Raw genomic sequence first — 20250 nt, 5'->3', positions numbered from 1 at the left:
ATTTTAATCATCGTCCAGCATTTTTACTGTCTGCCTTTACACAATGCCTCAACATACCCAAATCAGTGATTTATTACTAGGGAGCGGAAGTTGATGACCTAAAAAATATAGATATGGAATGTCCTAAAAAAAATGGGAAAAAATAACGTAAAAATGCAAAAAAATGACCATTAAATTTGTTAGTTTCAGGTTAAAAATTGAAATGAAAAGGAAATTAAACAAAATTCAATCTTGCTTTTAAACAAAGGCACCAAATACCACATGAGCATTCAATTAAAATATGCAACGAGGATTTCCAATGGAAACACCGAATAATTTTAAAGCAATTTTATGAAAAAGTCGTATACACTGAATGAGTTGGTGTAAAGTGCATTAATTTCCCGCATCTTTGCCTGGTGATATAGTGTGGTGTGTTTCTGTGGCACTGTAAAGAAAAACAATCCTTCGATATATATATATATATATATATATATATATATATATATATATATATATATATATATATATATATATATATATATATATATATAGGCTTATGTTCACCTTGGTGAAAAGACTCAAGAATATTACCAAAATGAAAGAAGTGACAAAATATGTCGAAACAATACACCGAATGTTGCGAAAAATGACGGGAAAATGCCGAAAATCGAGGGAAATTACCTAAAACCTGAAAATTGGCAAAAAATGAACTTTAAAATTATATTTTTTTGGGTTGTAGACAAAGTGTAATATTGTGTATATTTAATGGGCATAGTGTCCGAGATGTCAGAAAAAATATGACATTTCATCAACTTCCGCTCCCTATTTATTACACACACACACACTCACTGGGGGTACGCAGCGAGGAGCTGATGAGGCTATCTCCGTAAATTTTGAGAAAATCATAATTTTGAAATGAAAGCAATAAAGAAGTAGGGAATAGCCAAAGTGGTAAATGATCCCCGATTACTATTTCTTCTTTGAACAATGATAATGCCAAAATATTTTTTTTTAGTATATCCCCACCCCCCTTACAATTCTAGCCCCTTCCGAAAAGAAATCTTGCGTACGCTACTATACACAGTCGTAAACAACATAAACTAATGTCTAATTTATTGTATTTTGGTGCTAAACTTACATTTACATGTTTAGAAAATTTCTTACACACCTCCCCCACGGTAGAATACAACGAATAGGTAATTCACTGATTTGTTTATTAAATATGCAGAATAGAAATAAGGCGGAGAAAAAAAAAATATTGGGTCTTGATTGATTGGTTCATTGGATTTGCTCTTTTCCACTTTTGGGTAATGTGACAATGAGAATCAATGTTGATTAGATAAAAATGACGAAAGGGCAATCAGAAACACACATGGGCAGCACACAGCACAAGTCCCACTCACTAGTTGTTCGTCCAAACGTCAAGGCCTTCTTGGTCTGTAAAATGCAGTGCAGGGTGTGCTATGGACGATAGGTGGACATTTCGGTGCAACTATCCGCGCTTTCCAGATTTCACCAGCGTCCATCAGACTGGTGACCCAAAAATGACGTCAATTTCGGTGAAATTCGGAAAGCTTCGTACTGAAACAAATGAAAGTTAGAATCGGAATGCGCACGCATATCTGCGTTTATCAGGACAAAATTACGATCAGTGACTAAATCACATAAGATATTTCATGAATATTATATATTTTCACTTAACGACATCTTCTTTTGCATGTGCAGTACGAATTTAAGTGGTATTCTTTTGTAATTATATCGAATTTTGCAAATGGATGCTTTCCTGCACGTTGCACCAGAAGATGGACGCATGTTTTGATGCATCGGCATACTTTATTTCACTCTGCGTGCAAGTGAAGGAGAAGTAGTATTTAAAATGTCGACAGTTTGTGCCTGCATCCAGTTTATTCGTCCTCCGTGCAACAAAATCGGCGCGACATTCCGTACTACTGCCTACAGGACGCATATCACGAATCGGAACAAGCTTCAGTGCAGACGACGCCATTTTGATTCACCAGCCGCACCAGCTCTTGAGGCTGGTGTAAATTTATGACGTAATGGTTTAACCTGGTGAAAGCTTTGGTGCGCCCCGGTGAAATACGGAAAGCCGAAGCGTGCATCAGCGGTGCACCAGCCTGTCCACCGGTGAAATCTGGAAAGCGCGGTATGTTGCATCTCTACATCCGGGGTTCTAATAAAATACACCAAATCAATCAACGATGAGGAAGAATGATAAATTAGATAGAGGGGCAAACATAATGATCCAGGACTCAAACCCCTGACTTCGTAGCCAATCAGCTGTCATGTATGAAAGCAAAGTTACTTTAAAAAAAGCAGGAAACCGTACTTTAAAGGGCAGAGAAGAGGAAAAAATAGTCCAACATACACTCATGAGAAGAACCGTGAAAACTTACAAGAAAAAATCCTCAACGGGAGTATAATTACATCAGGTTTGCGCTAACGTTACGGGTTTTAGATTGTGGTTTCTTGCTCTTAAGTCTTGGGGTCTGGTTCCGAGGTTTCAGAGGCGGAAGATCAGACACCGCAACCGCAAGAACAGAGCAACAGGCACTCCCCCAAGCGACGCGGCGAGGAACCTCAAGACATTCCAAGGAATAGGAACTTCGGGCGACCAATATGATTTATCCCATTCGGCGGTTTCCCGAGAACACGATGACAGGGCTCTTTCCACGTAATTGGCCGCCATTATCATGGAGGAGGCTGCATAACTTCCTCCAAGATGGGAGTCTTGGAATGGCCGCAAGAAGCTCATCTCGCGTTCAAGGAGAGGCCGCTGAACAAGCTTGGAACACCTGGAAATTTTTACCCCGGGGGGAAAACATCCCCTCGGCATGCTTTTGGGGAGATCTGCGAGATTCCTTTGAGCAACAAACAGCCGCGAGTGGTCCCATTCTGGTGCATCCGAACTTTTGAGAAGAACCCATCGGAATTTATGAGACGCGGCTTGAAATCTTCTCATAGAACTGGTCGGCTACACCATGCACACACTGGCGTGCCCAGGAAAAGGAGCCACGTATACATTTTCTTTAGAAGTCATCTTTTCCTGACTTTGACGTTCTTTTCTAAGCAGGGTGCGAAATCCTGGGGGGGACAGGGGGGATTTCGCCCCACCAACAATCTTGACCTCAAAAATCCACCCACCAAAAATTTTCCGGGAGGGAGTTTTTCTTGTAACAACAAAATATAAGGAATTAGTATTTACTTATGTTCTTTACTGAGGATAATATAAAAAACACACAAAATTGTGAGTGCAGAATGCTTCCTCTCTTTTTCAAGAGATTATTACTCTGTCTACACCAATAACAATATGCGTGCAATAAAAGAAGAATGCAAGTCAAACATAATTATAAAATACAATTGTTTTGTAATAATACAAAAACTAAACAAAAGCTTGTACATAACAAAACTATTTCGTAATTTATTGACATCTTTAACCGGTTAGTAAAGGAATTGTTGGGTTGATTTGGTGTTACGAGTATAAGTCACTAAGGCTAATCGGGACTGGACCTACAATTTAAAGTGGGACCGAACCACTATGTGCCTCCACCGGGTATCGAACCCGGGACCCCTTGATTACAAGGCGACGACGCTACCACTGCGCCATCGGGAAGACCCTAGTAAATGAATTAATTTGCTACTTTACACATAGCCTATCTGATGTATATAAAAGTTGCGAATTAATTATTTTAGGTGTATTTAATGTTTTTTTAAAATATTTAGTATTTAATTGACATTCATATTTATTAACATTATAATATATATATATATATATATATATATATATATATATATATATATATATATATATATATATATATATATATATATATATATATGGGATGTAGATTAAGTTCCCCCTACCAGTCTTCAATGATTTCGCACACTGTTTCTAAGGAATACTGGGCCAATGGGAGTTATGACTCCTCCACCTTGGACACGCCGCTGCACCGCACATTCGAAATTCATCGCGCTTCAGTGATGAAAGCATCACCTTGACGTCATCGTCTGTCACATCACCGCTGTTCGTTTTTTTCAGCTACCTGTGTGCATTGGAGTACTGCACGGGACCACTTTCGCTCACTCATACTGGTACGAGTCTCCAACCCTCAAGCGTATACTTCTTCTTCTTCTTCTGCCTCTTTCCCCTTTTGCCTCATAGCGTCGGGGTTTCCTCTATCCACTCCTTCCATCTCTCCCGTTCCCTTGCCATCCTCTTCGATTCTCTTATTCCTTCTTAGTCCTATTTCTTTTATTCCTTTTTCGAATGTCGTCCGGGGTCTATCTCTTGTTCTCCTTCCCTCTGTTCTAGCTTCCATAAATTGTTTTGCTTTTCTATCTTCGTTCATTCTTACCACATGTCCGAAGCATTTTAATTGTCTTTGTGTCAGTTTTTCTTCTATTGGCTTCTGATTTAATTCTTCTCCGATTCTTTATCTCCTCTCGTTTTACCAACTATTCTACGGAAGCATTTCATCTCTACTGTCGTTTAATGGAATATAATTTTAATGTGACCTTGATCGTGTGTAAAACATCCGTATTGGTAGTTTCAGCCCACAATCATCAATTTCGTTTTCAGATTATCACTGTGTATTAGTAAGATATACTACACTACTTTAACCTAGATGCTATGTTCACTTAAGTTTCAATTTCACTTCTGTCATTTCACGATTCATATTTCAGGTCCCACTACCATAGACAAATTACGGTTATACGTGTACTACTGGGCTTCGAGTACATACGGCACGTTTTGCCTGTTCGAGCATTATTCGCTCGAGCGAAACGCTATCTAGCGTCGTCCGTGCGAACTATTTGGCGCTCGTACGAAATCCTCTCTCTGCAACACTCAACCGTGTCAAGTTGAAAACGACCGTGTCACGTTTGTGTATATTATCAGGCAGGGCGTTAATATTTTAACGGTAGAATACCGCAAATGTTACGGTAACTTCTAACAATGTAGAAGTGAAGCTGGTATGAAGGTAGCACAAGAACCAGGTACGGCCAACGGCAATGAAAATGGGACACTGGATCCTAAAACACTCGCTTCCCTGAAAGGCGCTATGCGTGTTGCCTAACTCCACGGCTGTGGTTGAAGTTGCCATTGAAAAATTGCTAGTAACACTTTCCCTGGAGTGGACTTGTTTTCACGCCCAGACCTGGTGGGCAATTTAAACAAAATTAACCTAAAAAACATTTATTCTTTTTGTTTGGCAACATCAACAAAAGAAGAAATCTTTTGTTATACAAAGTGTAAATATCAGTAGAGGATCAATGAAAGCATATAATGTACATGCAATTTTACAACTTCAACACACAACACTTGTCTCTCATCTAAATTACTAGAGTGCGCGTCAAATCTCCTGCATATGGCGATAGCCAATAGCAGCGCAGTGCAGCGGTGCCATGTCGAAATCTCACACGGAAAAGAGACAGCGTTTTGGGCGAAACGGTTTTTCAAGGAGAGCACAGCAACGCCGCACGTGTGATTCGCTGGTGCTGTTCAGCCGTTCAAGGCCATATGCAGGAGATTTGACGCGCACTCTAACTACTAAAATGCTAAAACAATTACATTATAAATATATGCTTTCATTGATCCTCTACTGATATTTACACTTTGTAAAACAAAATATTTCATCTTCGTTGGTGTTGCCAAACAAAAAGAATAAATATGTCTTTTAGGTTAATTGTGTTTAAATTGCCCGCCAGGATAGAGACAGCAAGTTCGTAATCTTGCCACCAGGGGAAGAGATACAAACAGCTGCAGTCGCTTTCCCCCTCCATGTTATCCTGTTCCCTCCCACTTGTTCATTGGCCGAGCCCTTTCGAGTCACTACTTACGTCCGTTTCGTCCGCTCGCTCCAGAGCTCCCATTTTTTGCTGGTGAGTGTACATTCCAAATCAGATCAGGGCAACGAGCATGGCGCCGCGATAGGTAAGAGCAGTCCGCGCCACCAATTTGCAGCCAAGAGAAAAGAGACCCTCCGAGATGGAGAAGTCCTCCTCTCCCCCCGCAAATCCCTCGTCGGAATCCACCGAGGCCTGTCTTTCTCCGGCGCGGATCACAATGGAGCGCGGAGTCCGACCGCTCACGAAATTGAGAAATGAATTTAATCTGGCGCCGTGAAAAGAACACTCGCTCTCTGGGATTCTCGGAAGGTCTGTGTTCTCGGACGGGCGTAGGAAGATCCACCCAGGACGCTTTTCCCCCTTCTCAGCTTCTCCCAAAGGTAGCCGAGTTGGCATGGTTAAGACTGGTTGTAAGATTGTAGGTACATTAATTGTAAAATACGAGTTTTGCTTAAGTACACCTTGAAAGAGGCGTAAGAAAAATTCAATAATATACGCATACAGAGTGTCCCAAAATAATATTTACACACTTTGAGCGTTAATAAAAGAGAAACTAGTATTAAAGATGCATTGACAAGGATTCTTGTATGGATTGAACATATCGAAAGGATGGAAGAAGAAGGTCCAACTGTTAAAACAATATCAAGATTGAAAGTAAAAAATTGGATGAAAAAAAGCAGTGTCACAATACTGTTTAGCTGGCCAAGCCTCGCAAAGAATTGTTGCGCCGTATAAAGAAACACATTCTCTCCTCTTCCATCTCTTCTCTTTCCCTATTTCTATTGATACACAATCCTTCGTTCCTCGTGTTTCTGTTCCGTCTCCTCCCACTTTTTTCTCTCTTCCTTTCTCTACATCTATTTTTCCCCTATTTTATCTCTCTCTATCTCATGTTTCGTTTTCTATTCTCCTTCCCTCTTTCTCTACTTGCATTGCCTCCCTATCTCTTTACTCTTCTTCTTCCCACTTCTATTTGTGTTCCTCTACTTCTCTTGTCTTCCTCTCTCTTCTCTCATATTTCTTCCCGTTTTCTCTTCGTCTTTTTCTTTCTGTATTTCCGTTGCCTGCATATCTCTTCTCTCTCTATCATTTCTGTCTTGTTTTACCGTTTTCTTCCTACAACCTGCTTTTTGTTTTTCTACTTCTGTTGGTTTCCTATCTCTCCGTCTCTACTATTATTTCTGTCCCGTTTTCTCTTCATTTTCCCATTTCTTGCTGTTTTCTTTCCTTGCATGAGTTGTCTCTCTTCACTCGCTAATTTCTGTCAGTTTCTCTTCCCTTTTCCCATTTCTTGCTTTTTCTTATCCACTTCTCTTGCCTTCCTATCTTTATTCTCTCTATTATTTCTGACTCGTTTGGTCTTCTCCTTCCCGCGTCTTGTTTTTTTCTTGCTTTCTGTTGCCTCCCTATCTTTATCTCCATTATTGTTTCCCGTTTTCTCATGTCTTTCCCAACTCCGACTTCTTTCCTCTAGCTGTATTGCCTCCCTATCTCTTTTCTATTATTTCTGTCTCGTTTTCTCTTCACTTTCCCATTTCCTGTCTTTTCATTCTCTACTTCTCTTGTCGCCTTCATCCCTCATCTTTTCTATTTTCTCTTCACTTTCCCAGTTCTAGTTTTTCTTTCTGTACTTTTATTGGCACCTTATTTCTGGTCTTCCCCTTATTTATCTCGTTTTCATTTTTCCCACCCACTTCCTGCTCTTTATTTTCTCTGCTTCTGTTGCATCCCTATCAGCCCCTCTTATCTCTATCTATTTTTACTCTATTCTCCCCCGCTTCTCCGTTCGTTTTATCCACAGACTCTTCTATCTCATCTCCATGCGTGTTCTTCACTCATCCATCTGATTTAGTCACCAATTTGACGATAATAGCAGCGCATTTATGAATCTCCTGCAACCGCTTCTTTCATCACCCACGATACCGGTGACATCAGAGACGATTGCAGTGATCGAACCTCGACACCGAACTCACAGGAGTTTCCGATGTGAGTAAGATTCCTTTTCCTGTGACTCACTGCATCGTGCGATGCGCCACGGGAGAAACGAAGAGGTTTTACGTGGAAACAAAGGTGTCGCTGGCTCACAGCCTCACCTCACGATTTCCAAGAATTACAAACTACTTTACAACCTCTTGCTTAAGGGGAAAGGGGAGGGGGGATGCATAACACGCTCGTGACTTTCACTCACTCTCTCCCCGACGCTCTTCCGGGTTGAAATTACTAAATACTACATACTTTGGAGGTAGAGTCATTCGTATTGTTGATCCAATGCTTGATGCATTTTCATCTCAAACGAGTACACTGTAAAATTTTCACTATTCTAACGTTAAGGCCGACCTCCGCGGCAGAGTGGTTATCACTGTGCGCTAGACGACAGGGATCCCGGGTTCGAATCCCGGCCTGGACATGGATATTCTTTATGAGTGTTCCTTCTTTTCGTAATTAAGTTCAAGTTACCAAACAGCCTAAGGATGGAAATTTAGAAGAAGGAAAATCACTATGGTCATGAAATGAAAAAAATGCAACATAGAATTTGTAGACTAAAAAACAGCTAACCCTTTAGAAAAATTAAAATGCTCAAATACACCACAATTATCTAAATACACTTTTAGAAGTTATAAAATATAAAATATTCTATCGTTAAAATTAACAGTCTGCTGGTCAATTTATAAAAATGGAACACAACCGTTTCTTAAATTTAAATTTGATTACAATAATCACACATAAAGCTAAATAATATTAAAATTACAGTTGCACTGTTAGAAGTTATAATAAAATTTCAAATATTCTACCGGCAAAATTTAAAAGTATGTTGTCAAATTATAAAAACCTAACGTAAACTTTTATTTTAATATTTAAATCTGATTATTTTATCATGGACAAAGATAGGTAATGATTATAAGTTGCAGTTCTGTGTAATTTTAATAGCTATATTTTAAAGTTTCGAACCATTAAAATTACATTACTTAAGTTAACTATAGTAATTGTGAAAATATAGGGAATGGCGTGACCTACAGAGACAACCGTCTGCTTTTTTTTTTTCAGTGTATTTATGAATTGTTGAAGGTCCTTGGTAGAAGGAAGCATGTCTCAGTACAAGGACGCATGAAAATTGCATTGTTGTTCAACAATTGAGTACAAACTGAAAAATTATAAAACAGCATATTACAAAAATGCATATCGTGAAAACATTCTAAAAGTAAAACTGTGTGAATTCACGCTGGCAAATATCTCTCATTATATTTATGGTAAAAAATCTGAAAACGCACGGGAACAAAAAAAATATAAAAAGCGCGGGAAAAATATCGGAATTAGGTAAATAAACAGAAAAACAGATAAGCCAATGTAACATTTTGCCGATTCGTACTACAAGAAGGGACGTTTGATGGTAACGCGGTCGGAAAATCAAACAATGGGGCGAGCAGAGAAGGGGGAGGAGGAGGAGAGAGATGGTAAAACCCAAAAAAATGTGGTCACCTTGTTTTAGAAAAAGCAAAAAAAAAAAATCTGATCCCTTTCAATATTTTTTTTACAGGGACCACGGCGATTGTCTCGATCCGAGGCGGTATTATTCGAAATCAATCAATCTCTATGACATGGCCGGGAGCGGTTATAACACCCCTCCCCCCCGTCAAAAACCTTCTCCCCCCCTCTCACCCCCTCAACGCTCTTTCGGGTTTTCCACCCGGAGAAGCATTACAGTTATGAAATCCACGCAGTGTTTACTTTTCGCAGATGGCATTCATGTAAACACTTTCCTGTTCAATATACGCATATAAACAAACGCTTTTCCAATGCGAAATCAGTAAGCCTGTCCTGGTTGGGATCTCTGGCGGTCATATATGCACGCACGCCCGCTCGCGAGAGGAGAAACGGGGGTGGGAGAGGGGATGATACAACATGACAGCCGAAAATGTGCAACAGCCAGAAATACACAACCACAATTTCGCCATTATTATACTGTTGACGGTTTTTTTTACGCCTGTAAACAATTATTCACCGCTTTGAATTTTCACGGGCGAATGGATCGTTTACATACGGTCAGAAAACGCTGGGAAGAGGCTAATTTCAAAAGATTTCCCGTCAGCAGCATACCTACGGTTCGCACTAAGTACATTTAGAGGCAGTCTTTAGAGACGGTGGCTATTTTAGAAGCACGTAACATTAATTGCATTCCTTTTCCAGTAATTAAAACTTTTTTTTTTTAACAAGACACAAACAAATTACCGTTCACGAGAACCAAATTCATTTACTAAACGTGCACATTGGTTTAGAGACAATGACGTATTTAGGGGAGGGGTCCTGGAGGTCCTGCCCCCCCCCCGAAAGACTAATTACATAAATTAAATAATGAAAATAATGAAATAATAAATTAACTAAAACTTAATAATGAAAATATACTTGTTGTTTAATCTATGGCTATACAAGATTTATTACTACGTAACATTCATAAAATATCACCAGCAACTTTACTCTTCAACTGGATCTAACATTCTTTTTATATTCAATAAATATTCAATTCTTATCTATTTGACATCAGTTTACTTGCCAGAGCAGTTTCTGTTCTACAAATTCTGCCGACCTTAACTACACCCAAGCTATGTAATAAATACGTGCTGTTATATCACTATTCTGATCGTCCTTGTACTTACCTATTCATGAAATAAAAATATATTCATTAAAATATTTTAATGAATTTAATATAATTATAATTATTTTAATTTAAACATTATTATTATTTTGAGATCCTTGGTTCGGACCCCCCTGAAATATATTTCTGGATACGTGCCTGTTTAGAGATAACCAAAAAATTGGTCATAAAAGTAGAACCAAACGTATTTTGTTAGCGTCTGACTTATCGCACATCCGATTGATAACCGTGATACAGCCTAAACCAAATCTAGTCATAAGTAGGAAAGAAATAACAGTGTAAAAGTAGAACGGAATGTTCTAAATAGAATGGCAAGATCAAAGATCTCTGTTGTGAAGTAAGGAGCATTGTTTAACACTTTGAAGCAGCATTACCGTTGGGTATAAATTAATTGCTTAAATAGGCAACACAACAATCATTTTTTTTTCTTCAACAGTACCAAAGGTGTATAGTAATCGTTAGGGAGACAAATTTATGGTAAATAAAAACTGAGGAGAGCGGTAAATAAAATGGTACACAAGTACTTAGGTGTCCAACCTAAAAGTAAACATCAACACAAAATCACTTCATTTCTAAATTGCATATCTCAAGTGATTTATTCATAGTATGTATTTAAAGGATATCCTTGCTATCCAGGAAAATAAAATAATCACTACTGCACATACACAAACACATGTTGAAAATCACATGATGATAAACAAAATTCATTCATGACTGAACACAAATGACACCATTGTTTCCCTTGATGTGCGGGAACAGACTAATCTTATCGCTGCTACAGCTAGCAAGTTCAATGAAACTGGAAGTTGAGTAGACATTCGGAGGAAAAAAGGAATGCAGCTTGACATGGAGCGAAGTTTTCGAACTGAGATTATGTGCATGGGAAATCCCAATTTGCAGCGTCTTCCTGATGTGATCGAAGATAAAGATGTTCTTTAGCTGCAAGTGGTAGGAAACTTTAGGCAAACGTTTCGTTACAAATCGACAGTTTGCGCGCACAACCTCGATTGCCGGTTTTTGTGTTTTCTACTTAATTTGATGATATTTCACTGTTATTTCGCGAAAAAGCGTTCATTTCGTGGAAAAACACACATTTCGCATTACTTCGCGAATAAAACTCATGCATATTTCATCATTGGGTGTGTAGTTACGTGCATAATGTTCAAAATTGCATCTTTTTTTCAAATTTCGCGATTTCGCGCATCGCGAAAATTCAATGTCTCTAGTAATCGTACACATATGTTTAGTAACAAAGAATTCGGCCAAAATGGAGGAACCGGTACGTTTTAACAAAAATCAAATCAAATCATATTTTGCCATTTAATCCAAAGAATACATGGTTCCACGGTTTTCAAAATCCAAATGTGAAAGGTCATACAATATAAAAGTAATGATTAAAATTTCCCCCTGACTTTTAAAACATTTTCTTCAACGACGTAACAAAATATAATATAGGGTGACCAGATATTTGTTGACCAAAAAGAGTATAGTCTATAGGTTGAAGGTGCGCATGCATTTTGCTCTTTCACGGGGTCCGCAAAAATCCCGCGCGACTTCTTGACAGTCTAATTATCCTGGAAATTATGTAAAATTAAAACTTTCTTTTTATTTTACACTAATTTTGCACAAAAAACTATATTTTGTGACTACATAACATCTATTTTAATATTCTGATGCAAGTCTTGAATATTCTAAAGCAAATTTCTTGGTATGTTGATGCATATAATTGGAGGAGAATATTTACACACCAATATTGATCAATATTTTCAACAAATTTTAATTATTGCAATTTTTAAGTATGGGAATCGGTAAGAGTATCGGTATCGGCTCAGACCTAATCATTATTATTAAATTCCAATGAATTTGAAATATGTTTTGCTTGTTGATGGAATATGAAAATGCCACTTGAAATCGTTCATAGGAAATTCTTGAGTCAAGGAGTAAATACTTCAGTTTGTTGACATCTTGACGTTTTCCGTTCTGTGGATTTTACGGCATTTTTACGCGTAAAATAATGAATGAAATTAAATAGCAAGGAAAAGACTATATTTGGGGATTTTTGCAAATTGAAAAGAGTATAGAGTATATGAACTTCTAAAAGAGTATAATACTCTTAAAAAGAGTATGTCTGGTCACCCTATATAATAACTATGCATTTTAGTAGCACCGCTGTATGAAATGTACAAATATAATGAAAAACGGTTGTACAAGATAGTCACTTGTTTGGTGGATCAAGTAGAAAAGTCTCCCCAAGGATATAGGATGATATAATAATGAGTAAAATGGTGTATTTTTATTACTTTATAATATATTGTGTAATAACAATTATAACCATAAAAATAATAATTCTTATAATTTGTACTATTCAAGTTTTATCAATAGTCTAGCTTCCCTTGCGAAAATTTCTAACCACGACCATGCCTATGGATTGATTTGTTTTCGATATTTTGGGCGTTGAAGCAAATCCCTAGATCACTGGAATTGAAAAGTTATTCGAGACGATACGCAAAGGAGACTGCTGTTTTGACAGTAAGGCGTTTCTAAAACCGACAAGACGGGAACTGATCTGGGAGATTCACATCTTCGTTCAGACTTAAATTAGAACGTAAGGCAGATGAGCGCTGATTTCATAAAAAGCTGCGTGTTTTTTTTCTTTTTAATGGACAATGAACAACGTGTATATTATATACTTGTTACTTGACGCGTATTTGTATCATAAATAACATGTTAATAGATATTTTCCCATTGTGACCGATATTTCTGTAGCTGTAATCTCTTGTCTTATATATAAATGGATGCATGTGTGTATATGTGTGCGTTTGTTTGTTCAGCAATAACTCTCGAACGCCTGGAGCGATTTCAATCAAAATTGGTATGCGTATCACTTACAACCTGGAAAGAAATACTGTGGGGGTAAGACACCCCTGACACGCCTAGGGGAAGGGTGGGAAGGGGTTGACATGTAAAAATGATTGAGAACCACCGATATTAAATTCCGCACAGACATCCGTGACTCTATGCAATCCCCACAACGATAGTGTTTCTCGGGTTGTCAAACATTCAGGCTGTGTTGCGAATGGAATCCACAGTTTTCGTGACACTCCCAATGCGGTTCAACTCCAAGTTCATCACCTATGGGGGCATGGGGGGTGAGAGGGGGTGAAAAATAAAATGCCACAAATGACCTAGATTAGTGTCGAATCCATAGTTTTCGGAGTCGCTAAGCTAATTGGTGACATTAACGATCACATTTAAAATTAGTGCCATTTTACGCTATAGTTAGAATTCATTATTTTCCTGTCTAATGCAAGACTGGGATAAAAATAAACACCCGGGCAACGCCGGCTAATCAGCTAGTTTGTTATAATTCTGGGGTACATTGTCTTAATTCAAACAAGACAGATTCGAGGGAAAATTTTCTGAAGAAACTCAAAACATAAAAGATGCGTTGATAATCGTACTTGAAGAAATTGAAGTGTAAGGATGATTGATTGATTTACTTTATTTTACTTCGCTTTTCTGCCACTTTCGGCTAACCTCGAACATGAGGATGAGTGGTGATGATATGATGAAATTGATAAAGTACACTCTCACAGAGCACCCATGCCTACAAGAGATCCTAATCTCCTGCTAACCACTCTCTCACGGAGATTGGCAAATGTAAGGTTGAATCAAGAGAATAACTGAGACATATTTTTCTTATGCTATAAACAATTAATGCATTTTCTTGAATTTTGGGATATAATTTCATTATTATTATTGATTGATTGATTTAGTTTATTTTACTTCGCGTTTTGTGCCTCTTGGCTAATTTGCGAAGATGGGGATGAGTGATGAAATGATGAAATTGATGAATTGACATTCACAAACAACAAAGCCCGACCAGGATTCGAACCCGGGACCCTTGGCGTCGCAGCGCGATGTGCTAACCACTCGGCCACAGGGTCGGGCTTCATTATTATTAGTCCACACGCATTTATTAATATTATTCTTGTTAATTTGTTGCTAAAGATCTTGAAGAAAAAAGTTTTACTGGACAAGAAGTTGGAAATGAGCAACAATACGTTATGCAATATGTAAGTAACATAATTTTCTGCATTCTAAAAAAAAGCAAAGATTAATATAATCGTTAGATTGAAATAATTTTAAGAATTAAAAAATAAATCTTTGTTTAGTTTGGAAGGGGGGTTATAAAATGTTTCATACATTTTAACGAGGTGAGTAATATGATGAATATTAGTGACATTGGCGTACGCAGAGTGGGGCTGATGGGGCTACAACCCTCCTCCGAAATTTTGAGAAAAATGAACATTTTCAAATAAAAGCTGTGAAGAGTGTTCAGATCAGAGAAATCGACACGAGAGAGAGAAAGAGATATAAGAGACGAGAGGATCACATCTGACTAGACACGGTATACAGAGACAGACAATCTTCACTTCCTTGTAGCTGCACAATATCAGATTCACAACCGGGAATACAATTTGGTCGTGGGTGGGATGATCCAATCTTACAATTCTTAAACCAGTACCTCGATACTGGTGTAGGAGAGGTTATGCAAACGAACTCCAAGAAGCAAACTTCAATAAAATGAAAAACAGATGGCAGCACTGAAACGTCTGAAACTTTAAGGTGAAGTATTTAAAAGGAAATCGTGAAGTTATTAAAAATGGAAACGGGTAATGCACTATATTACGTTATGATACATGCAAACATACAGGATGCAAGATATAATTAGAGAAAGAGTGACTAATGACTAATTAGCAGTTGGAGTGCGCATGTGGATATAAATGTTACGAGCTAAAATAAAGAATACATCATGTAAAATGAAGAACAAATCATGGAGTATGAAACATGGATTTGAATAATTCAAGGAGGGAATGAATGCAAGCATATTTAGTAACCTACTTCCAATATGTCAAAGTTCAAGAGCCCAGGTGTTTGCAGGTGCGAAATCACATAAGAGTGGGGGGGAAAGAGCAGACAGACAGAAACAAACACACATATAATGTCATTAAATATATGTCAGTTATTAAACAATTAAATGATCTTATGAAATATACAATATATTATATCGACTGTCCTTCATTCCAAATTCGATTGCAAATTGAAGATTTTAATATACTCAATGATTTGCATAACTAGGGGGAGGGGCAACAATGAAGAGACATTAAGAAGATAATAGTTTCCTATGTAACATTCACATCTAAATGCTATCACGTGTTTTATTTATATACTTTGCGGTAGTTGACGAAAGGCCGAGAAGAAATAACAAGCCGGACTAATTTATGTGTTCTGGGGGTTGCAGGTTTCAGTGTTCTTAGAGATGAGGCTCTTTGTTGTCCGTTCTTTGTGTATGTCTTGGATCTTATTCCAAAAGTATAGGTATTCGACTTCAATACTAATTGTTTATGTGTTGTTGTTGGAACAAAATCTCTACCACCCTGCGTGAGATATAAAATGAACCCACAGCCCTGAGATATTGCTTGGCTAAGAGGTACAAATAATCGAGGTGTACCTCAAAGTAGGAGATAACATGCCTTACCGTAAGGGGTACGAGAATATGTGATGCATTTAGAGATTCATTTGACGATGGAGCTTTAATGCACTCTTGCCTTAATCAGTGCGTTTATTTTTCTGTGTATACTTTGAAATACAGTAAAACCTCGTTAATGCGGACTAATGGGGGGATAAGGTGACCGGTTTAATGAAAGTCCAGATTAACTGAAATAACCTAAAAGAAAAGTAGAAAGTGCATTCATTAAAACTTCGTTTATAGCAACAAAACACGTTTATTATGGTGTATTTAAAGAGCATAAGCCTAAATACACTATACAGTACAGTACAAAGTCTGCGGGAAACAGAATTTCATCAGTGGTTGATTGCCCTTTCTTTGGGAAGTTTTCTTGTTGACTTCTAGCCACATTTACAACCTTGCATTATGCTTTTCCTTTCTTTGTTGCATATTGCCTGTCCGAATTAAGGGAAGTCCGGCTTAATGAGGCTTTACTGTAGTTTCACAAGCACAAAGTTACAAATATTCATGAAGTCACTGTACATCTAAAAACAAATTCTCTGAACACTGCATTATAATACGCATCCGACACCACCTTCGCATGTATGTTTAATTATTTTATTTTTTAAACTTCTTTCGGTGCGTGCTGAAAAACGAGCTGTTAATATAAATCTCTCTGTAAGATATGAAACACACTTTATTGGATGAAAATAACAAATTTACATTTTGCATTATTCGTGGATTTTCAGCGAATGAATCAGTCAGACGTTGGATTATTGTTGTTGATTTGGTTTATTTTAGCTAATCGCGAAAATGATTATATGAAATTGATGAAGGGATACTCACAAAGAACACCCAGGCGCGGTGTGCTAACGACTACGCCCCGGAGGTTGGCAGTCAGACGTTAACTGCACGGGTTAACTAACCAGCAATAAGAGTTAACACTTGAGGTAAACTTAAGACTTTCCAGAATTTCGTCAGATGTCGCCACTGAGGAGAAAACGATAAAAAGTTGTAGAACGCATTGAAAGAAACAGCCATTTCAAATAAAGTTCCTTCGTAATTCTTACATTACAATACAAAATACTTGTGTGCGTAGATGAATTGTTCACCCAACCCCGTGGCTGCAGAAAATATGTGAATTCTTGAAGATGTTTGCTCAACTTGCTGTGAAAACATGAATTTAATGGTGTTGGAACAAGTTATTGAACCCTCTTCGCTTGTTACTACCTGTCAATGTGTTTACGCTCAGCGCCGCCAGGAGCGCTGGCTATCTAAATCGAGCTGACTACTAGCGCCGCGAGTGCTCGACCTGCGAACTATCTCCACACCTCATCAGTCTTCCGTAGAATGTTTTGTTTGGGTCTTTCCCGCGTGGCTCTCGACAATCGATATTACAACAGTTGTTTATCGTGCTTTGATAAACATGCAGTGGAATTCGGAAGATAACACTAATCACAAAACCCATTGCATACATTGGATTACAAGAAGAAATCAAAATATGCACATTCAGAACGATGCAATGTGCATTTTCTGGACTTTTGTTTGGTTTCATCGCTTCGTATACGAGAATGACTTGTCCTGAATTAGAAGCAATGTGCTTCGCTTTGAGAACGCGTACGGCCATGGAGAACTTGAAGTAATTTATTTAAATATTCAACCGCTACTAAATACGAGCATTGGGGTGGGGGCGTAACATAATTATTAGTATATGTTCTAGCAATTGCGCGCAATCTACACCTCTTCAGATGTGAATGACAGGATGGCACCTTGAACAAAACATTGGTTTCTTACAATGTCTCAAGCGGTCGCGGTGGAGGCATATACTGGTTCGGATCCCACTTTAAACTGTAGGTTCAGTCCCGATTAACCTACCTGTTCATAAAGTGAACTTAAAACAAACTTAAATTTTATATTTTGAACTTCTGAAATATGGGTTAGGCTTAGAAATTATCAAAAGACTTCGTACCATTGTCGCATTATCTTAAACTGATCATTGTAATGACAAATTGTGTTAGTTAAACGACAAACTACCGAAAAACATGTGACTAGCATTCTTTTTACATGTAAGGTATGGCAGTGGTCTTATATATTAAGCGTATCATTATGATGATTCATAATTAGGAGAAATGTTTTCAAGGCAGTTGAATGTTACAATGCCTATCGGAGCAAATCTGTTTCTTCAGACCATTGCAGACGATATGAAAATAAGTTATGTAAGAATCGCCGTCTAGCGATTGCAAGAAATCACCACGCACTTTCTCGGCTAAGTCTGTATTCTTTACTCAGGTACCACAAGCTTTGGTTCAGTCTACACTGTCCCGTTCAACACCATGTGTACAAAGATATTTATTAAAATGAACCTCACCGCTCAACCAGCACTGGAATTTCCTTTCACCTAACAAACAGGTTATCCAATATTGTTGACGTATTCAAAATTTAAATTGCGTGAAGGAGCTATAGATTAAGCATACCGTGCCGTGAAATTGTAGTTTCCGAGTTGAAACGTCTTACAAGGCGTCAAAATAACAAATATACTTGTCTTGGCGTATGTTACGGTCACATGTTTATGTGAGGGTCTCGCAGCGTGTTGACGACACCGATTCAGGTACGCCACCTGTTCACCTTCGTTGTGTCGGGACGACAGGTGACGAGGCAAGTCGGTTAGAAATCTCTCACACAAGGCAGTTCCGCGTCGAAACACGTGCCAATGGAATTTCCTCGCTTGGAGAAAGGTAACACCAGTAACGGAAGACGCCCGACCAATCCCGCAAGCCGACAGGTGAAAATCGATCAGGTACAATGTAGCCACACCTTCCGCAGGTGACGTAACACCTTGCAGGTGTGTTCTACCTGGCACAATGCACCGCTATTGGTTGAATCTTCAACAATATGCACGTTGTTCTTGTAAAGATAAACGTTACGGATTGAGTAAGCCTGTTCTTACGTACTGCTCAAATACAGTTTGTACGTTACCAATTATTGAAACTGCGGGCAAGTATACGATCTGATAAGACTTATATATGTACTGAGATTCGCGTCTACCTGGCCAATGGGATTTTCAGGTCCAGTCACGTCACGTCACCTGTTGACTTGGCCGTCCGTGACTTGTCCACACATGACCCGTACGTACCTGTACGCATCTTGTCAAGCTGCCAAAGAATCCTTACGCACACGCACCTCCGCCACACGCATGGAAACTACGTTCTTCAGGGAGAAATGCGTGTGATTTCAACGGGGCGAAAGGGAATCTTAGGACATTTGGCAACAGCGCGTCACTTTACGACTGTCAAGCTAAACATTAAAAGAGCGACGCACACATGTAACACAAAAAACATAGAAAAAGAACTGTGAAGACACACACTACAAGTACAATACAAAAAAAGCAGGCGAAAAACTAAAAAAATAAAAAGACTCACATTGACAGTTGCTCCAAACGTTGGCAAGGCTCCACAATCTATACGAGTAGCTCCCATAGCAACCGAACATACTACTCCTCGCAACCATAGCTGGTCGGGTAATGCTTCGGTGTCAGCGAGCCACTCGGATGGACGCTGGGGGTAAGATCGGCGCGCGCCGCCGGGAGCACGCTCCTTCTCCCGAACCCGAGCCGAACATTCCCGAAGAGACCCGATCACCTCAATTGGACGACGCGCACGCGAGATAAACCAATTTCGCGAGAGGGGAAAAAACAAACAGTAAAGAAAAAAAGAAGGAAGAAAAAGGTAACAATTTTCATTCCTCTATTTTAATAACTTTCTCAATAAGCACGGCGTTTCTTTGATACAAGGGAAGAGGAGACGCTTTTGCACTGCGAGCGCCCCCTTTATTCGAAATTTCACGGTTCAAAGCTTATTCGTGATAAACCCTTGAGATTCGACAACTATCCCGACGTAGCATTCATAAAAAAACAAGTTGCCCGCCCACTAACGGGATTGCAAAATTAATAACAAGCAAAAACACTATTTCGCAATAGCTTTACGAACTTTAATGCCATTTCTAAATGTTCCACAAAAAAGGTAATTTCGGGGTGTAAGGGGTGCTGGACTGCATTTTGCAGACTTACGAGGCTCTGGCGTCAAAACTCAGTCAGTATAAACCTCAGTGGAGCTTGTGTCGTGTGCTGTACGTGAGCGTTTGTGATTGTCCCTTCAGCCATTCCATCTTATCACCAACCATCCTCATCTTCGCGATTAGCCACAAGTGGCAGAAAAGCGAAGTAAAATAAATGAAATCAGTCCAA

At 38.6% G+C, this 20250-nt stretch overlaps 1 protein-coding gene across 3 annotated transcripts in view; it reads right to left on the bottom strand.

Moving 5' to 3' along the window:
- zfh1 (Zn finger homeodomain 1) overlaps nucleotides 1-20250 on the bottom strand; it is a 736530-nt gene that overhangs the window by 45635 nt on the left and 670645 nt on the right. The window contains exon 1 of one of the 3 annotated variants that reach the window (XM_083136970.1): nucleotides 19427-19517. The exons of the other annotated variants lie outside the window; for them this stretch is intronic. Coding sequence (XP_082993096.1) covers nucleotides 19427-19514 — 88 coding nt within the window. The 5' untranslated portion in view covers nucleotides 19515-19517. Of the gene's footprint in view, nucleotides 1-19426; nucleotides 19518-20250 lie in introns of those variants that run through there. 3 annotated transcript variants of the gene reach the window in all.

Source organism: Lepisma saccharinum, chromosome 15 (genome assembly GCF_977018435.1).
Source record: "Lepisma saccharinum chromosome 15, izLepSacc3.1, whole genome shotgun sequence".
Classification (NCBI taxonomy): Eukaryota; Metazoa; Arthropoda; class Insecta; order Zygentoma; family Lepismatidae; genus Lepisma; species Lepisma saccharinum.
Note: the sequence above shows the minus strand (reverse complement) of the source record. Positions and strands in the feature narration are given on the sequence as shown.